This window comes from Mya arenaria, chromosome 3 (assembly GCF_026914265.1).
Source record: "Mya arenaria isolate MELC-2E11 chromosome 3, ASM2691426v1".
Lineage (NCBI taxonomy): Eukaryota > Metazoa > Mollusca > Bivalvia > Myida > Myidae > Mya > Mya arenaria.
The window spans coordinates 90,523,919-90,538,381 of NC_069124.1; the positions used below are offsets into that span (position 1 = coordinate 90,523,919).

Below are 14,463 nucleotides of genomic sequence, written 5' to 3' on the forward strand. Positions count from 1 at the left end.
ACAGATTTAGTCAACACCAAGAATTTGCTTGACCTGAGCTGGTGGTCTAATGAGGTGAGCTTGTGTGATATTCAAAACTCAATGTTAATTATTGGTCATTCAGCATGTCATTACCCTCCTTTTTCGATGTTGTAAAACATGGTACTGGGCATTTTGAATAGAATTGATGATGTAAGGACTGCTGTATATTGATAGAAACATGTACATGCAGGAAGACATGTTATTTGATACAAAACTCATGAATCTCTGCAGGCATTGATCCTGGCCCGTGGGACAGGGGCTGTGACCGTCTCCTCTGTGAAGACACTGGCCAACCTGCTGGGAAAGCAGCCAGAGTGGTTCGAGCCTGCACCCCGCCTCACAGAGGTTCACAATGGTGGATTCCTCGGCCTAGAGGTACCTGTCTACTCCTTGCTTCACAAATAATTAAACAACTCGACTGCAATGCTTAAATGTGCTGACCTATACAAAATATATGCAACTTTGTTTCAATTTGTTTATGCTCTCACTATAAACAGGTTGAGTGTCGGTTTCCACGTAAGCGGTTGTTGTCGGTAACAGATGATGAGGATGAGGACAGTGAGGAGGAAGATGCCGGGCTCGTTTCACGCTCTTGGGGCCTCGCCAAGAATGCCTTACACTACCTCACAGACATGGACACATTCAAACCACCAAAGAAGAAACCAAAGTACTAGTCTCTGCATATTGCATTTGTTATTTTTATATGAATCATACAAATAAAAGAACCAAGTCTGATTACCCTTGTCAGTTATGGTTGTAAATTGTAAAGCACCATCTTGAAATGAAACACAATAGTTCAATGAATCTTAATAATATATGAACCTGTATTACTGTATTTGATTATCATACTGTACAAGTCCCTCAATTTAGTCATTACATTTCAGGCTTGTCAACAGAACATACAGATTAGTGTGCTTGAAATCCACAACACCAGAAGAACTTTTTGCAAGAAAGGTACATAAATAGACATGAAATGTTTCAGATATTTCATTTGATAATTAAACTTTAAGGTAGTAATTTAATTTTCAATAATAGCAGATTGGACATGAATTTAAAAGCAAGTGCCAAACCATTGTGCAAAAGTACACTGTATTATTTTCAACCATCTAAAAGTATTATATAAAGTATATTCTCCCTATAGCTGGAGAATGAGGAGTATGGCGAAGCAAAGCAGCTGGCACAGGCGTATGGCCTTGATGTTGACCTTGTGTATCAGCGACAGTGGAAGAAGTCTGCTGTGGAACGGGCCGCCATACAGGACTACCTGGTTAGCATCCCTCACTCTCTTGTCTGCCTTTCTTATGGATTTTGCTCTGCCTTTGGAATAGCTTCATGGATTTGTAATATTCATAATTCAAAACAAGACATTGGTACACATGTACTTTCTTGATGTCTAGTTAAAAAGCAGTTTCAATGCATGGAAAAGGTCATGTGTAACATTGAAATAATTTGCAACTTTCATCACCTTAACTATTTTTTCAGCTGTGTTTGAATACCAGTAAAGAGATCTGTTGTTTTTGTAGAGTAAGATCAGCAAGCGTAGCTGGGTATTGCACGAGTGTATGGAGCGTATGTCTGACCGTATTGATGCCATGAAGGAACTGCTGGAGTTTGGTCTTCGGGGAACTGACCTGCCGGCGCTCATTATGATAGGAAAGGGAGAGGACCAGGGCAGGTAGGGGCAGCAACTCTGGTCTTTAAAGGAGATTTAAACCTCAATTATTTACAAAATTGAAATGCCTATTAGGGCCAACATTGACATGTATTTGCAATATTTCAAGTGATAACCAGGTGTATGAAGTTGTTTTTATAAATATATGTAGGTTTATCTTGTGTGATGAAGAGGACGACATGTATGAGGACTTGGAGCCGGACCAGTTTGACCCGGAGTACGAGGCCAAGAGGGAACAACTCCGACAGAACCGCATAAGCATGCTCCTCGAACAAGTAGAATTTGACAAGTAAGGCAGATACTTACTTCAGTTTAGATATTGATATAGTGCCGTGATGTTGAAAGAGGTCTAGTGGTATAGGTCTCCACCTCATACCCAAAAGGACATGGGTTCGATCCCCATCGGGTGTGTTTTTCTCCTCTTGGAAAGGGCACTCATACTTATATCTACCCAGTAATCAGACTCGAGGCTTTCATATCAGCTTGCAGGTGTCTTTTTAATCAAAATTAATTATAATAAACGTAAATTGTGCTTTGAGTTTTCTGAGGCTAGATATTAACCTTCAAAGTATATTTAAGCTCTCACATCAGCACACATTGCTAGTCTTCTCTGTTGCCAAATAGTAGAGAACATAATGAAAAACACATGCATTTTTCTGTTTCAGTTTAAATTTAGAGCAAAGGGAGCTGTGTAGGGCCAGAAAGAAGCTCCTACAATATCTCTACAGGCTGAAAACATACGAGGTGATATTTCCCATAAAATGTGTACTGGCATGTCTCGGACTCTGAATCTAAAATGTTACATACTGCTTTATTAACATTCTTTTAAAAACTAATTATAATTAAATTTAATATTTGATGAATTGAATCAAAAACTCTGTTTTACTGTCAATTCTATGACGTTTCAGTATATATTGGGAGGGGTAAATGCAGCTGAGAGATATGATGCCAAGTTCTTTGAAAAGTTTCGCTCACAGAACATGGTGCAGACCGCCATCACCTATGCTCAGGTAAGGCATATAAACTTGTTTCAATTTCAGTTTAATTTAGATGTGAGAATTGAGTCATTCTTTGAAATGAAGTTGGTCTCTTGTGTCTTTGGGAATATCCACTTGGGTTGTTCATCATAGGCCACGGAGAGCTCATTAATTTTCCAAATATGTGAATATATTCTTAAATACTCCAGTAAACAACCCTAATAAGATCTTAATCCAAACATTTTCTGATAGAGCATGCCTAGCAGGACAAGCAAACTGATAGCATTAAAGTAACTTCAAGATCTACATGTTTTTTTCATTATCTTACCCAGAATAGCGACTGGAAAGCTCTGGAGATCCTATTGACCTATCATGGGGAGGAACTTTTGCCTCACAGGTATACACATGTCCTGTCATGTTTGTATTGCTTTAACAATGTGAACCTTTGTTTGTTACAATGCGCGGGTCTTACTTGGTAGAATGTCATGTTTTTAAGCCCCCGAAGGTGGGCATATTGAAATCGCACTGTCCGTCCGTCCGTACGTCCGTCCATGTGTCGGGCTCAATAACTCGTGTCCGGGCTGTAATTTTCCCTTGTATGGACAGATTTTAAAATAACTTGCCACATGTGTTCCACATACTCAGACGACGTGTCGCATGCAAGACCCATGTCCCTACCTCTAAGGTTTAGGTCACACTTGGGTGTTTATTCACAATGGAGTGCTGCATATTAAGACATAGAGTATAGGTTGTCATGTCCGGGCTGTAACTTTCCCTTGTAAGGACAGATTTTAAAATAACTTGCCACATGTGTACCACAAACCAAGACGACGTGTCATGTGCAAGACCTGTGTCCTTACCTCTAAGATCAAGGTCACACTTAGGTGTTTATTCACAATGGAGTGCTCCATATAAGGACATAGAGTATAGGTTGTTGTGTCCGGGCTGTAACTTTCCCTTGTATGGACAGATTTTAAAATAACTTGCCACATTTTTTTGACATACCAAGAGGAGGTGTCATGTACAAGTATAGATATTGTTCAATTTTATTTTATCTATCTTCTGTTCTAGATAAAAATGATGAAAGGTTTATTTTGATATTTTTTTTACCTTTAAATGAAAAAAAATAATTATGATTGTTACTTCAAGATTGTTTCCATTGGATGTGTTTGCAGTTTTGAATTCATTAAAAGAACATGGATTTAATGGATTTATCATTATTTTGTAGGTTAAGCATCTTGAACAATTTCCCTGAAACAACCAATCCTGAAGAATTTAAAATACTGTTACCAGAAATAAGGTTTGTTGTATCTTGTATTAGTTGTGTCATTATAATATAGGTTTGTCTTTTCCAATGTTTTTAAGAGGGATACATATTATATGGAATAAGAGTGAAAAAAGAATACTTCTATTTAGATAAGAAGAAAATATCTAAGACTCATTAAGTAATTTATGTAAAGAAAGATAACAATATTGAGCGCATCTGCATTAGGGGTTTCTACTGTTAAATCTCTATGACCTGACCTTCAATATTCAGCGGTGTTTTCCCCTCTAGGGATGGGAGTGTTGTAGAGTGGGGGACCGAACGGTGGGAGGTGCTTGACTGGGTGGAACGGGAGCCCTGCCACACTGCCCTTGCTCTTCCGACCCCTGACCCAGGGCACTTCCTGTATGAGGAGCAGCCACAATGGAACAAGTACAGGTACAGATGGCTCATATACATGGAGGTGGTTGGGCTGATGAAAGATGTTGTTGTTGTTGTTGTTGTTGTTGTTCCAATTATTTATGATATTTCAAGAATTTATCTTTTTTTACCAATATTAATCAATTAAACATTTTATATATATTAATAAGTATTTACGATTTGTGGTTTCCAATCATGCACACATGTTTTTATGTCCTACCTTCCAGAGGTGATGTAAGTGCGCCCAAGATCAAAGACTGGTACGAGACTCGTGCCATAGAGATAGAGCGTCTTTGCAGGCAAGCAGACTGCTCCCTTAAGCTCATCCAGCTGGCTATGGAGAGGGGTGTACAGGTAGTGAGCCATGACATTATCCACTACAAGCCTCTGTTACCATGTATACATGTGTCTTGCAATTCTAATAAATGATATGTTTCAGCTTTGCTATGGACATAAAACCTAAATTTATGGTAAATGATATATGTGATAATACAATTGTTATAGGTTTTCAGAAAACTTAGTAGTTAGAATACTTCACATTTTTCCTGCCCCGTTTTGTATATTGTTTTATGAAAAACTGTATACTATAGGGCCTGGAGTGCGTACACAGTGATCTGGTTACCATGGAGATGCTGGTGTACTGTTGTCACATCGAAGAGACCTTCACATTCCAACAGCTCAGGGACATGGATCACTACCACAAACTGGAACTCATCATGTCGAAGGTACAGTAAAATGCAAGCCATGTTGAAAGATAAATAAAATGTGGAGATTAAATTTTGTTTAAAAGCCACACATACATTTTAAACCCCTTTCAATAACATGCTTTAAACCTGCGGGATACTGGTCCTGTACATGAAAATCTTGGGTACCTTTAATTTCTAATTAAATATGTTTTTGATGTTACAATGTGTATGTGCTGCTTGTTTGATGGGAACTTAAGATATGACTTGGTCTGTGTGTGTTTTCCAGTCGAGTGATGAGATGTACAGTAAGAACCTACGGAAGTGGCTCGTTCCATTCCTGAGGCAGACAGAGAAGCAGAAGTCTGGCTCATACATTAGCCTGCTGCGGCAATACATCACCAACATGGCCAAACATGACCTTGTCAAACCCCTGCAGATATTCGAATCATCTAAAACACATGTATTAAACTTATGCTGTACTCTTTGAATGAAAAAAGCAAAGATTTTGTTTATTTACTTCAATAAAATCATTAGTTTGACATTCTACTAGAAATTGTAGAAGGTCTTACAAATGTATGTGTATAGTTTGTTTTTGACAATTTGTATCTATAATAATCATAATAAATGGTTCATGCATTTGGGTTGATATATTCCAGTTGCCGAGCCCGGTGATTCCAAAGCAGTCTGACCTTATGTCCATCGCCATTGAGGCTATCTACTGCTGTGAGAGGTCAGTTAAGTCATTTTATATGTGCTTCATTTATGTTAGTTTATGTGATACATGTAAATCTACATGTAGTCAATAGAAAACCAACTATTAAAACCAAATATTTTACAATTTACATCAGACAACTATAACATCCCTTACCAGTATGTCTCATGTGGTTGGTTTCTGAGAAGTATTATAAGATCAAATTGATCAGGGATTCATAGTTTGCATAATTAAGTTTGCAATAACTTAGATACCCACCTGTTTAATCCATTTCAGAACACATATTTAATGTTTAAAATGATTTCCATGACAGTGTGTGTGTGTAGAAGCATTATTCATGCCTTCTGTAATTGTGTTTCAGAGCTGACCAGCTGAAGCAGGCAGAGGACATCCTCATGTGTCTGCCCAAGCCTGGATATGGGTAGGTAGATGGGGTCATTGTTATGTGTCTACCCAAGCCCTGATATGGGTAGGTAGATGGGGTCATTGTTATGTGTCTGCCCAAGCCCGGATATGGGTAGGTAGATGGGGTTATTGTTTTGTGTCTGCCCAAGCCCTGATATGGGTAGGTAGATGGGGTCATTGTTATGTGTCTACCCAAGCCCGGATATGGGTAGGTAGATGGGGTCATTGTTATGTGTCTACCCAAGCCCTGATATGGGTAGGTAGATGGGGTCATTGTTATGTGTCTACCCAAGCCCTGATATGGGTAGGTAGATGGGGTCATTGTTATGTGTCTACCCAAGCCCTGATATGGGTAGGTAGATGGGGTCATTGTTATGTGTCTGCCCAAGCCCGGATATGGGTAGGTAGATGGGGTCATTGTTATGTGTTTGCCCAAGCCCTGATATGGGTAGGTAGATGGGGTCATTGTTATGTGTCTGCCCAAGCCCGGATATGGGTAGGTAGATGGGGTCATTGTTATGTGTCTGCCCAAGCCCTGATATGGGTAGGTAGATGGGGTCATTGTTATGTGTTTGCCCAAGCCCTGATATGGGAAGGTAGATGGGGTCATTGTTATGTGTTTGCCCAAGCCTGGATATGGGTAGGTAGATGGGGTCATTGTTATGTGTCTGCCCAAGCCCCGATATGGGTAGGTAGATGGGGTCATTGTTATGTGTCTGCCCAAGCCCCGATATGGGAAGGTAGATGGGGTCATTGTTATGTGTCTGCCCAAGCCCCGATATGGGTAGGTAGATGGGGTCATTGTTATGTGTCTGCCCAAGCCCGGATATGGGAAGGTAGATGGGGTCATTGTTATGTGTTTGCCCAAGCCCTGATATGGGTAGGTAGATGGGGTCATTGTTATGTGTCTGCCCAAGCCTGGATATGGGTAGGTAGATGGGGTCATTGTTATGTGTTTGCCCAAGCCCTGATATGGGTAGGTAGATGGGGTCATTGTTATGTGTCTGCCCAAGCCCTGATATGGGTAGGTAGATGGGGTCATTGTTATGTGTCTGCCCAAGCCCGGATATGGGAAGGTAGATGGGGTCATTGTTTTGTGTCTGCCCAAGCCCTGATATGGGTAGGTAGATGGGGTCATTGTTATGTGTCTACCCAAGCCCTGATATGGGTAGGTAGATGGGGTCATTGTTATGTGTTTGCCCAAGCCCTGATATGGGTAGGTAGATGGGGTCATTGTTTTGTGTCTACCCAAGCCCTGATATGGGTAGGTAGATGGGGTCATTGTTATGTGTCTGCCCAAGCCCTGATATGGGTAGGTAGATGGGGTCATTGTTATGTGTCTACCCAAGCCCTGATATGGGTAGGTAGATATGGGTCATTGTTATGTGTTTGCCCAAGCCCTGATATGGGTAGGTAGATGGGGTCATTGTTATGTGTCTACCCAAGCCCTTATATGGGAAGGTAGATGGGGTCATTGTTATGTGTCTACCCAAGCCCTGATATGGGTAGGTAGATGGGGTTATTGTTTTGTGTCTGCCCAAGCCCTGATATGGGAAGGTAGATGGGGTCATTGTTATGTGTCTACCCAAGCCCTGATATGGGTAGGTAGATGGGGTCATTGTTATGTGTCTGTCCAAGCCCTGATATGGGTAAGTAGATGGGGTCATTGTTATGTGTTTGCCCAAGCCCTGATATGGGTAGGTAGATGGGGTCATTGTTATGTGTTTGCCCAAGCCCTGATATGGGTAGGTAGATGGGGTCATTGTTATGTGTCTGCCCAAGCCCTGATATGGGTAGGTAGATGGGGTCATTGTTATGTGTCTGCCCAAGCCCTGATATGGGTAGGTAGATGGGGTCATTGTTATGTGTCTACCCAAGCCCGGATATGGGAAGGTAGATGGGGTCATTGTTATGTGTCTGCCCAAGCCCTGATATGGGAAGGTAGATGGGGTCATTGTTATGTGTCTGCCCAAGCCCCGATATGGGAAGGTAGATGGGGTCATTGTTATGTGTCTACCCAAGCCCTGATATGGGTAGGTAGATGGGGTCATTGTTATGTGTCTGCCCAAGCCCTGATATGGGTAGGTAGATGGGGTCATTGTTATGTGTCTACCCAAGCCCTGATATGGGTAGGTAGATGGGGTCATTGTTATGTGTCTGCCCAAGCCCTGATATGGGTAGGTAGATGGGGTCATTGTTATGTGTTTGCCTAAGCCCTGATATGGGTAGGTAGATGGGGTCATTGTTATGTGTTTGCCCAAGTCCTGATATGGGTAGGTAGATGGGGTCATTGTTATGTGTCTACCCAAGCCCTGATATGGGTAGGTAGATGGGGTCATTGTTATGTGTCTACCCAAGCCCTGATATGGGTAGGTAGATGGGGTCATTGTTATGTGTCTACCCAAGCCCTGATATGGGTAGGTAGATGGGGTCATTGTTATGTGTTTGCCCAAGCCTGTATATGGGTAGGTAGATGGGGTCATTGTTATGTGTCTGCCCAAGCCTGGATATGGGTAAGTAGATGGGGTCATTGTTATGTGTTTGCCAAAGCCCAGATATGGGTAAGTAGATGGGGTCATTGTTATGTGTTTGCCCAAGCCCTGATATGGGAAGGTAGATGGGGTCATTGTTATGTGTCTGCCCAAGCCCTGATATGGGTAAGTAGATGGGGTCATTGTTATGTGTTTGCCAAAGCCCAGATATGGGTAGGTAGATGGGGTCATTGTTATGTGTTTGCCAAAGCCCAGATATGGGTAGGTAGATGGGGTCATTGTTATGTGTTTGCCAAAGCCCAGATATGGGTAAGTAGATGGGGTCATTGTTATGTGTTTGCCCAAGCCCTGATATGGGTAGGTAGATGGGGTCATTGTTATGTGTCTACCCAAGCCCTGATATGGGAAGGTAGATGGGGTCATTGTTATGTGTCTGCCCAAGCCCTGATATGGGTAGGTAGATGGGGTCATTGTTTTGTGTCTACCCAAGCCCTGATATGGGTAGGTAGATGGGGTCATTGTTATGTGTCTGCCAAAGCCCTGATATGGGTAAGTAGATGGGGTCATTGTTATGTGTCTACCCAAGCCTGGATATGGGTAGGTAGATGGGGTCATTGTTATGTGTCTGCCCAAGCCCGGATATGGGTAGGTAGATGGGGTCATTGTTATGTGTCTACCCAAGCCCTGATATGGGTAGGTAGATGAGTCATTGTTATGTGTCTGCCCAAGCCCTGATATGGGTAGGTAGATGGGGTCATTGTTATGTGTCTGCCCAAGCCCTGATATGGGTAGGTAGATGGGGTCATTGTTATGTGTCTGCCCAAGCCCGGATATGGGTAGGTAGATGGGGTCATTGTTATGTGTCTGCCCAAGCCCTGATATGGGTAGGTAGATGGGGTCATTGTTATGTGTCTACCCAAGCCCTGATATGGGTAGGTAGATGGGGTCATTGTTTTGTGTCTGCCCAAGCCCTGATATGGGTAGGTAGATGGGGTCATTGTTATGTGTCTGCCCAAGCCCTGATATTGGTAGGTAGATGGGGTCATTGTTTTGTGTCTGCCCAAGCCCTGATATGGGTAGGTAGATGGGGTCATTGTTTTGTGTCTGCCCAAGCCCTGATATGGGTAGGTAGATGGGGTCATTGTTATGTGTCTGCCCAAGCCCTGATATGGGTAGGTAGATGGGGTCATTGTTATGTGTCTGCCCAAGCCCTGATATGGGTAGGTAGATGGGGTCATTGTTATGTGTCTACCCAAGCCCTGATATGGGAAGGTAGATGGGGTCATTGTTATGTGTCTACCCAAGCCCTGATATGGGTAGTTAGATGGGGTCATTGTTATGTGTCTACCCAAGCCCGGATATGGGTAAGTAGATGGGGTCATTGTTATGTGTCTGCCCAAGCCCGGATATGGGTAGGTAGATGGGGTCATTGTTATGTGTCTGCCCAAGCCCGGATATGGGTAGGTAGATGGGGTCATTGTTATGTGTCTGCCCAAGCCCTGATATGGGTAGGTAGATGGGGTCATTGTTATGTGTCTGTCCAAGCCCGGATATGGGTAAGTAGATGGGGTCATTGTTATGTGTCTGCCCAAGCCCGGATATGGGTAGGTAGATGGGGTCATTGTTATGTGTCTGCCCAAGCCCTGATATGGGTAGGTAGATGGGGTCATTGTTATGTGTCTGCCCAAGCCCTGATATGGGTAGGTAGATGGGGTCATTGTTATGTGTCTACCCAAGCCCTGATATGGGTAGGTAGATGGGGTCATTGTTATGTGTCTACCCAAGCCCTGATATGGGTAGGTAGATGGGGTCATTGTTATGTGTCTGCCCAAGCCCTGATATGGGTAGGTAGATGGGGTCATTGTTATGTGTCTACCCAAGCCCTGATATGGGTAGGTAGATGGGGTCATTGTTATGTGTCTGCATTGTTATGTGTCTGCCCAAGCCCTGATATGGGAAGGTAGATGGGGTCATTGTTATGTGTTTGTCCAAGCCCTGATATGGGAAGGTAGATGGGGTCATTGTTATGTGTTTGCCCAAGCCCTGATATGGGTAGGTAGATGGGGTCATTGTTATGTGTTTGCCCAAGCCTGTATATGGGTAGGTAGATGGGGTCATTGTTATGTGTCTGCCCAAGCCTGGATATGGGTAGGTAGATGGGGTCATTGTTATGTGTTTGCCCAAGCCCGGATATGGGTAGGTAGATGGGGTCATTGTTATGTGTCTGCCCAAGCCTGGATATGGGTAGGTAGATGGGGTCATTGTTATGTGTTTGCCCAAGCCCGGATATGGGTAGGTAGATGGGGTCATTGTTATGTGTTTGCCCAAGCCCGGATATGGGTAGGTAGATGGGGTCATTGTTATGTGTTTGCCCAAGCCTGGATATGGGTAGGTAGATGGGGACATTGTAATCATCATGTATACACTGTGTCATTTCTAAACTTTGTGATTATAATGCGAAGGAACATAAGCATGTTAGTTATTTTTCAGAAAAAATGTTTACTGGGAAGTATTTTTATAACTTACATTTTTTTGTTGTCTGTGTGAAGAAGTATTAAATTATGTGCTTTCAATGGTATTAAACAAAAACAAATCCATAAAAAGTATGTGTTTTTTATTACAGAGCAGACACAAAGGATATTCAGAAGCTGCATACAGAGGTAGACAAAGTGGAAAACCATCTCTTGTGAGTATTAATTGGAGTAGCAGATGTGAATTTTGAATATGTTTGTGCTAAAATATTGATTGATTGACAGCATCATACATTTGATATTTTATCACTGTTTTTGTCTTGATTACTACTGAAAATACAACCAAGTCCAGAACATTTTCAAAATATAGGTGTATTATTTTAATGTGGACATGTTTCAGTGCTGCCAAAATTTTGGCAAAGTATGGAGTGAAGAAGCCTGTCCACTACATGAGGGATTCAGAGGTGGGTTCCGCAAGGCATTTCCTTACACTGTTTATTGTTTCATATAAGTTATACGGTGAAAGTTGTAATTTGTAATGATTTCCTACTTGACTTAGTGAATTTGTGAGGTGTACAGGTCCCCCTGATATTTCTGTTTGTGTTTTCTTAGTAAAATTGCCAGGTGTTCAGGGCTCTCCCTGTAATGTATGCTTATTTTTTTCCAGTCAAATGGGGATGAGGGAGAACAGCTAATGATCAAACTCACCAGACTTGTTGGCAGAAGGTAAACATACATTTAACATTGTCCAAGTACTTATTTGATCAGATCAGACCAAAAAATGTATTGAAATAGAAGTAAATTTGTTTTGTTTGTCAGACATATAATATATATGCACTTTTGTTAATTTAACTGTAATGAATATTCTTCTAAAGATATTTTAACATGTGGTCAAAAAGGGTGCAGTGTTAACATCTTTATGACGACAAAGAAGTTATGAGTTTCAAGTTCTTTTGCTCACTTTCTGCAGCCATATGAAGATTATTATTGTTACTGTGTGTGTTCAGAGAGGGTGAGGTTACATTCAACCAGTGGGCCCAGCTGCATGCGGACATGATGGAGCTACAGGACAAAGTTTACCGCTGTGTCTCACAGGCTCTCGGCCATGAGGTAGGATCAGAATAGTATGTTCATGTAAAGTGTTTGTATATACAACAAGGAGGTCAAAATTTAGGGTTTTTTTGCAGACTCTTCAATGTCAGCAAGGAGGTCAAAATAGTGAATGGAATCTCTTCAATGATTAGATGACTTTGTTGTTGTTCCATACCCATCATGATGGAATAACGTAGATCAGCAACTTTATTAAATCTACAGTTTCACCAGTGTCATTTTGACTGTATATCACTTATTTGACAGTATGTAAGTACATGGGTATTGCAGGTGTTCGTGGAGAGCCTGCTGTGTAGCAGTCGTGCGAGTTACATCAAGTTGGCTGACACACTGGTTGAGCGGAGCCAGGGGGATTCCAACCACCCCACTCCTCTCTTGTACACTATGCATACGCGTGTGCCATATCAGCGTGCTGTCCACCTCGTCCTTCAAGCTGCCGAGGAGTACTTCAACTCCTCCGCTAATCTCTCTGACATGTGCATCAATCTTGCCAGGTGATTGCTTATAATGAATGTAGACTGTTGCGTAGAAATGAAACTTGCATGACACAGATTCGCATGTTATTTACTGAAGTTATTTGATGTAGAAACTAAACAGTAATTACTGAAATTCTTTATATTTGTTCTGTCTTATCTTAGTAATGAATATCTTGACAATGAGACTACTATCTATGTCAGGAGTTGCCTATCGCTACAAAATGAGTCTACTATCTATGTCAGGAAATGCCTGGTGCTAGAAAATGAGTCTACTATCTATGTCAGGAAATGCCTGGTGCTAGAAAATGAGTCTTCTATCTTCTGTCTATATCAGGAGTTGTCTGTCGCTAATCCAGGACCGTCCGGCTGGTGTACAGGAGGAACTTGACCTTATCTCCTCTCTTTCCATTCTAGATGACTTTGGCGTCAGTATTCTTCCACTGCAAGGTAACACTAGAAATTATATATGACCATTAAAGTATTGTTATGTGTGCATTGTGACATGAGAATGCAAGTTTTATGAGGGTCGGTATATGGATCTGGTTTTTCTGTTTGCAGTGCGTCTGTGTAAGGAGCGCTTGGAGCTGGTCAAAAGGGCCCTGGACGCCAGCCCAACCAACTACAAACACAAACAGAAGGTCAGAGGAATAGTGTACAGTATTGGAAGAAGGGGCAAACAAAGGCAGATATTATACAGTTGTTGACTGATGATATTGGTGTAGTCCTGTTTTGTGGACAATTTTAACCCTTAAAAAGGGATATACAACGATTTCACATGTTTTGATACCAGTATATGCTCTTAGAATTATATTCTTAAAACAAGTTTTACATGATAATTTGATTCATTACGCCCAAATGTGCTATGCTTCAAAAATGATGTCCCTGACATTAATTCTGCTTTGGGCGATTATTTTTTATCATAGATTACAACGGGAATCACATTACGTTCTGTTATGCATGAGGATTTGTTTACAAATATAAAAAAAATTATTACCCAATGCCCTGTATAAATGTAATTCACTATTTTTGACCGTTTTACAAATAGTTATCAACATTACAATGTTTTGAACTGTTGACCAGTGAACAGTATCGGCCTCAGACAACATTTCAACCCGGGACAACAGTTTTGACTGTTTAACAAACGCCCATGCAACATCTGTATACTTTTGAGTCTCACTGTTTTTGGTTTGTCACATGACAACCTCTTGATTAATGAAAACGGAAAGCCTGCATAAATATATTATCAGTATGTAACAAGTATTTATCAATATACAACTGTTTGCAATTGAACTTATGATGTCAAGTTTATAAAGCCTTGTATAATTATGGCATTTGATACACCTTAATCCATCAAGTTAATTTCAAATCATCTGCAACATCTATAGCTTTTGGATGGACTTCTCACATCAAAAGAAACCAACTGCAGACATCAGCGAATTAGCAAATACTTTGACATATCACCAGGACCTAACTACTGAAGAGGCAGGCTCACATCCCACAAAGCATCTATACACCTTAATCTATACATGTGCAGTTTTAGTGCAACTGACCACTTTAATCATAGCTTTTAATTAATCATGAAAGAATGACATAGTGACAAATAAAACTCTTTGAATTGCAGAAACAGAAACAATGTTTGTACAGTATAAATTGATTGTTTCTCTGGTGCAAAATGAAATCGTTCGAGCTTGTTTTAAATGATTGACAAGAATGATTTAGTCAGTTTATTTGCAAACTCTAGTATAACAAATGATATC

General features: G+C 41.3%; 1 protein-coding gene across 1 annotated transcript in view; it reads left to right on the top strand.

Annotated features, from left to right (window-relative positions):
- Nucleotides 1-14,463, top strand: part of LOC128227986 (NBAS subunit of NRZ tethering complex-like) — a 40,202-nt gene that overhangs the window by 9,811 nt on the left and 15,928 nt on the right. The window contains exons 11-34 of the mRNA XM_052938989.1: nucleotides 5-54; nucleotides 253-396; nucleotides 519-688; nucleotides 906-975; nucleotides 1,163-1,288; nucleotides 1,545-1,696; nucleotides 1,845-1,982; nucleotides 2,359-2,437; nucleotides 2,602-2,703; nucleotides 3,003-3,067; nucleotides 3,899-3,970; nucleotides 4,226-4,372; nucleotides 4,582-4,708; nucleotides 4,945-5,079; nucleotides 5,327-5,500; nucleotides 5,697-5,770; nucleotides 6,114-6,173; nucleotides 11,273-11,335; nucleotides 11,521-11,584; nucleotides 11,788-11,846; nucleotides 12,128-12,230; nucleotides 12,501-12,724; nucleotides 13,041-13,153; nucleotides 13,265-13,344. Of these exons, the coding sequence (XP_052794949.1) occupies nucleotides 5-54; nucleotides 253-396; nucleotides 519-688; nucleotides 906-975; nucleotides 1,163-1,288; nucleotides 1,545-1,696; nucleotides 1,845-1,982; nucleotides 2,359-2,437; nucleotides 2,602-2,703; nucleotides 3,003-3,067; nucleotides 3,899-3,970; nucleotides 4,226-4,372; nucleotides 4,582-4,708; nucleotides 4,945-5,079; nucleotides 5,327-5,500; nucleotides 5,697-5,770; nucleotides 6,114-6,173; nucleotides 11,273-11,335; nucleotides 11,521-11,584; nucleotides 11,788-11,846; nucleotides 12,128-12,230; nucleotides 12,501-12,724; nucleotides 13,041-13,153; nucleotides 13,265-13,344 (2,591 nt within the window). The remainder of the gene's footprint in view (nucleotides 1-4; nucleotides 55-252; nucleotides 397-518; nucleotides 689-905; nucleotides 976-1,162; nucleotides 1,289-1,544; nucleotides 1,697-1,844; nucleotides 1,983-2,358; nucleotides 2,438-2,601; nucleotides 2,704-3,002; nucleotides 3,068-3,898; nucleotides 3,971-4,225; nucleotides 4,373-4,581; nucleotides 4,709-4,944; nucleotides 5,080-5,326; nucleotides 5,501-5,696; nucleotides 5,771-6,113; nucleotides 6,174-11,272; nucleotides 11,336-11,520; nucleotides 11,585-11,787; nucleotides 11,847-12,127; nucleotides 12,231-12,500; nucleotides 12,725-13,040; nucleotides 13,154-13,264; nucleotides 13,345-14,463) is intronic.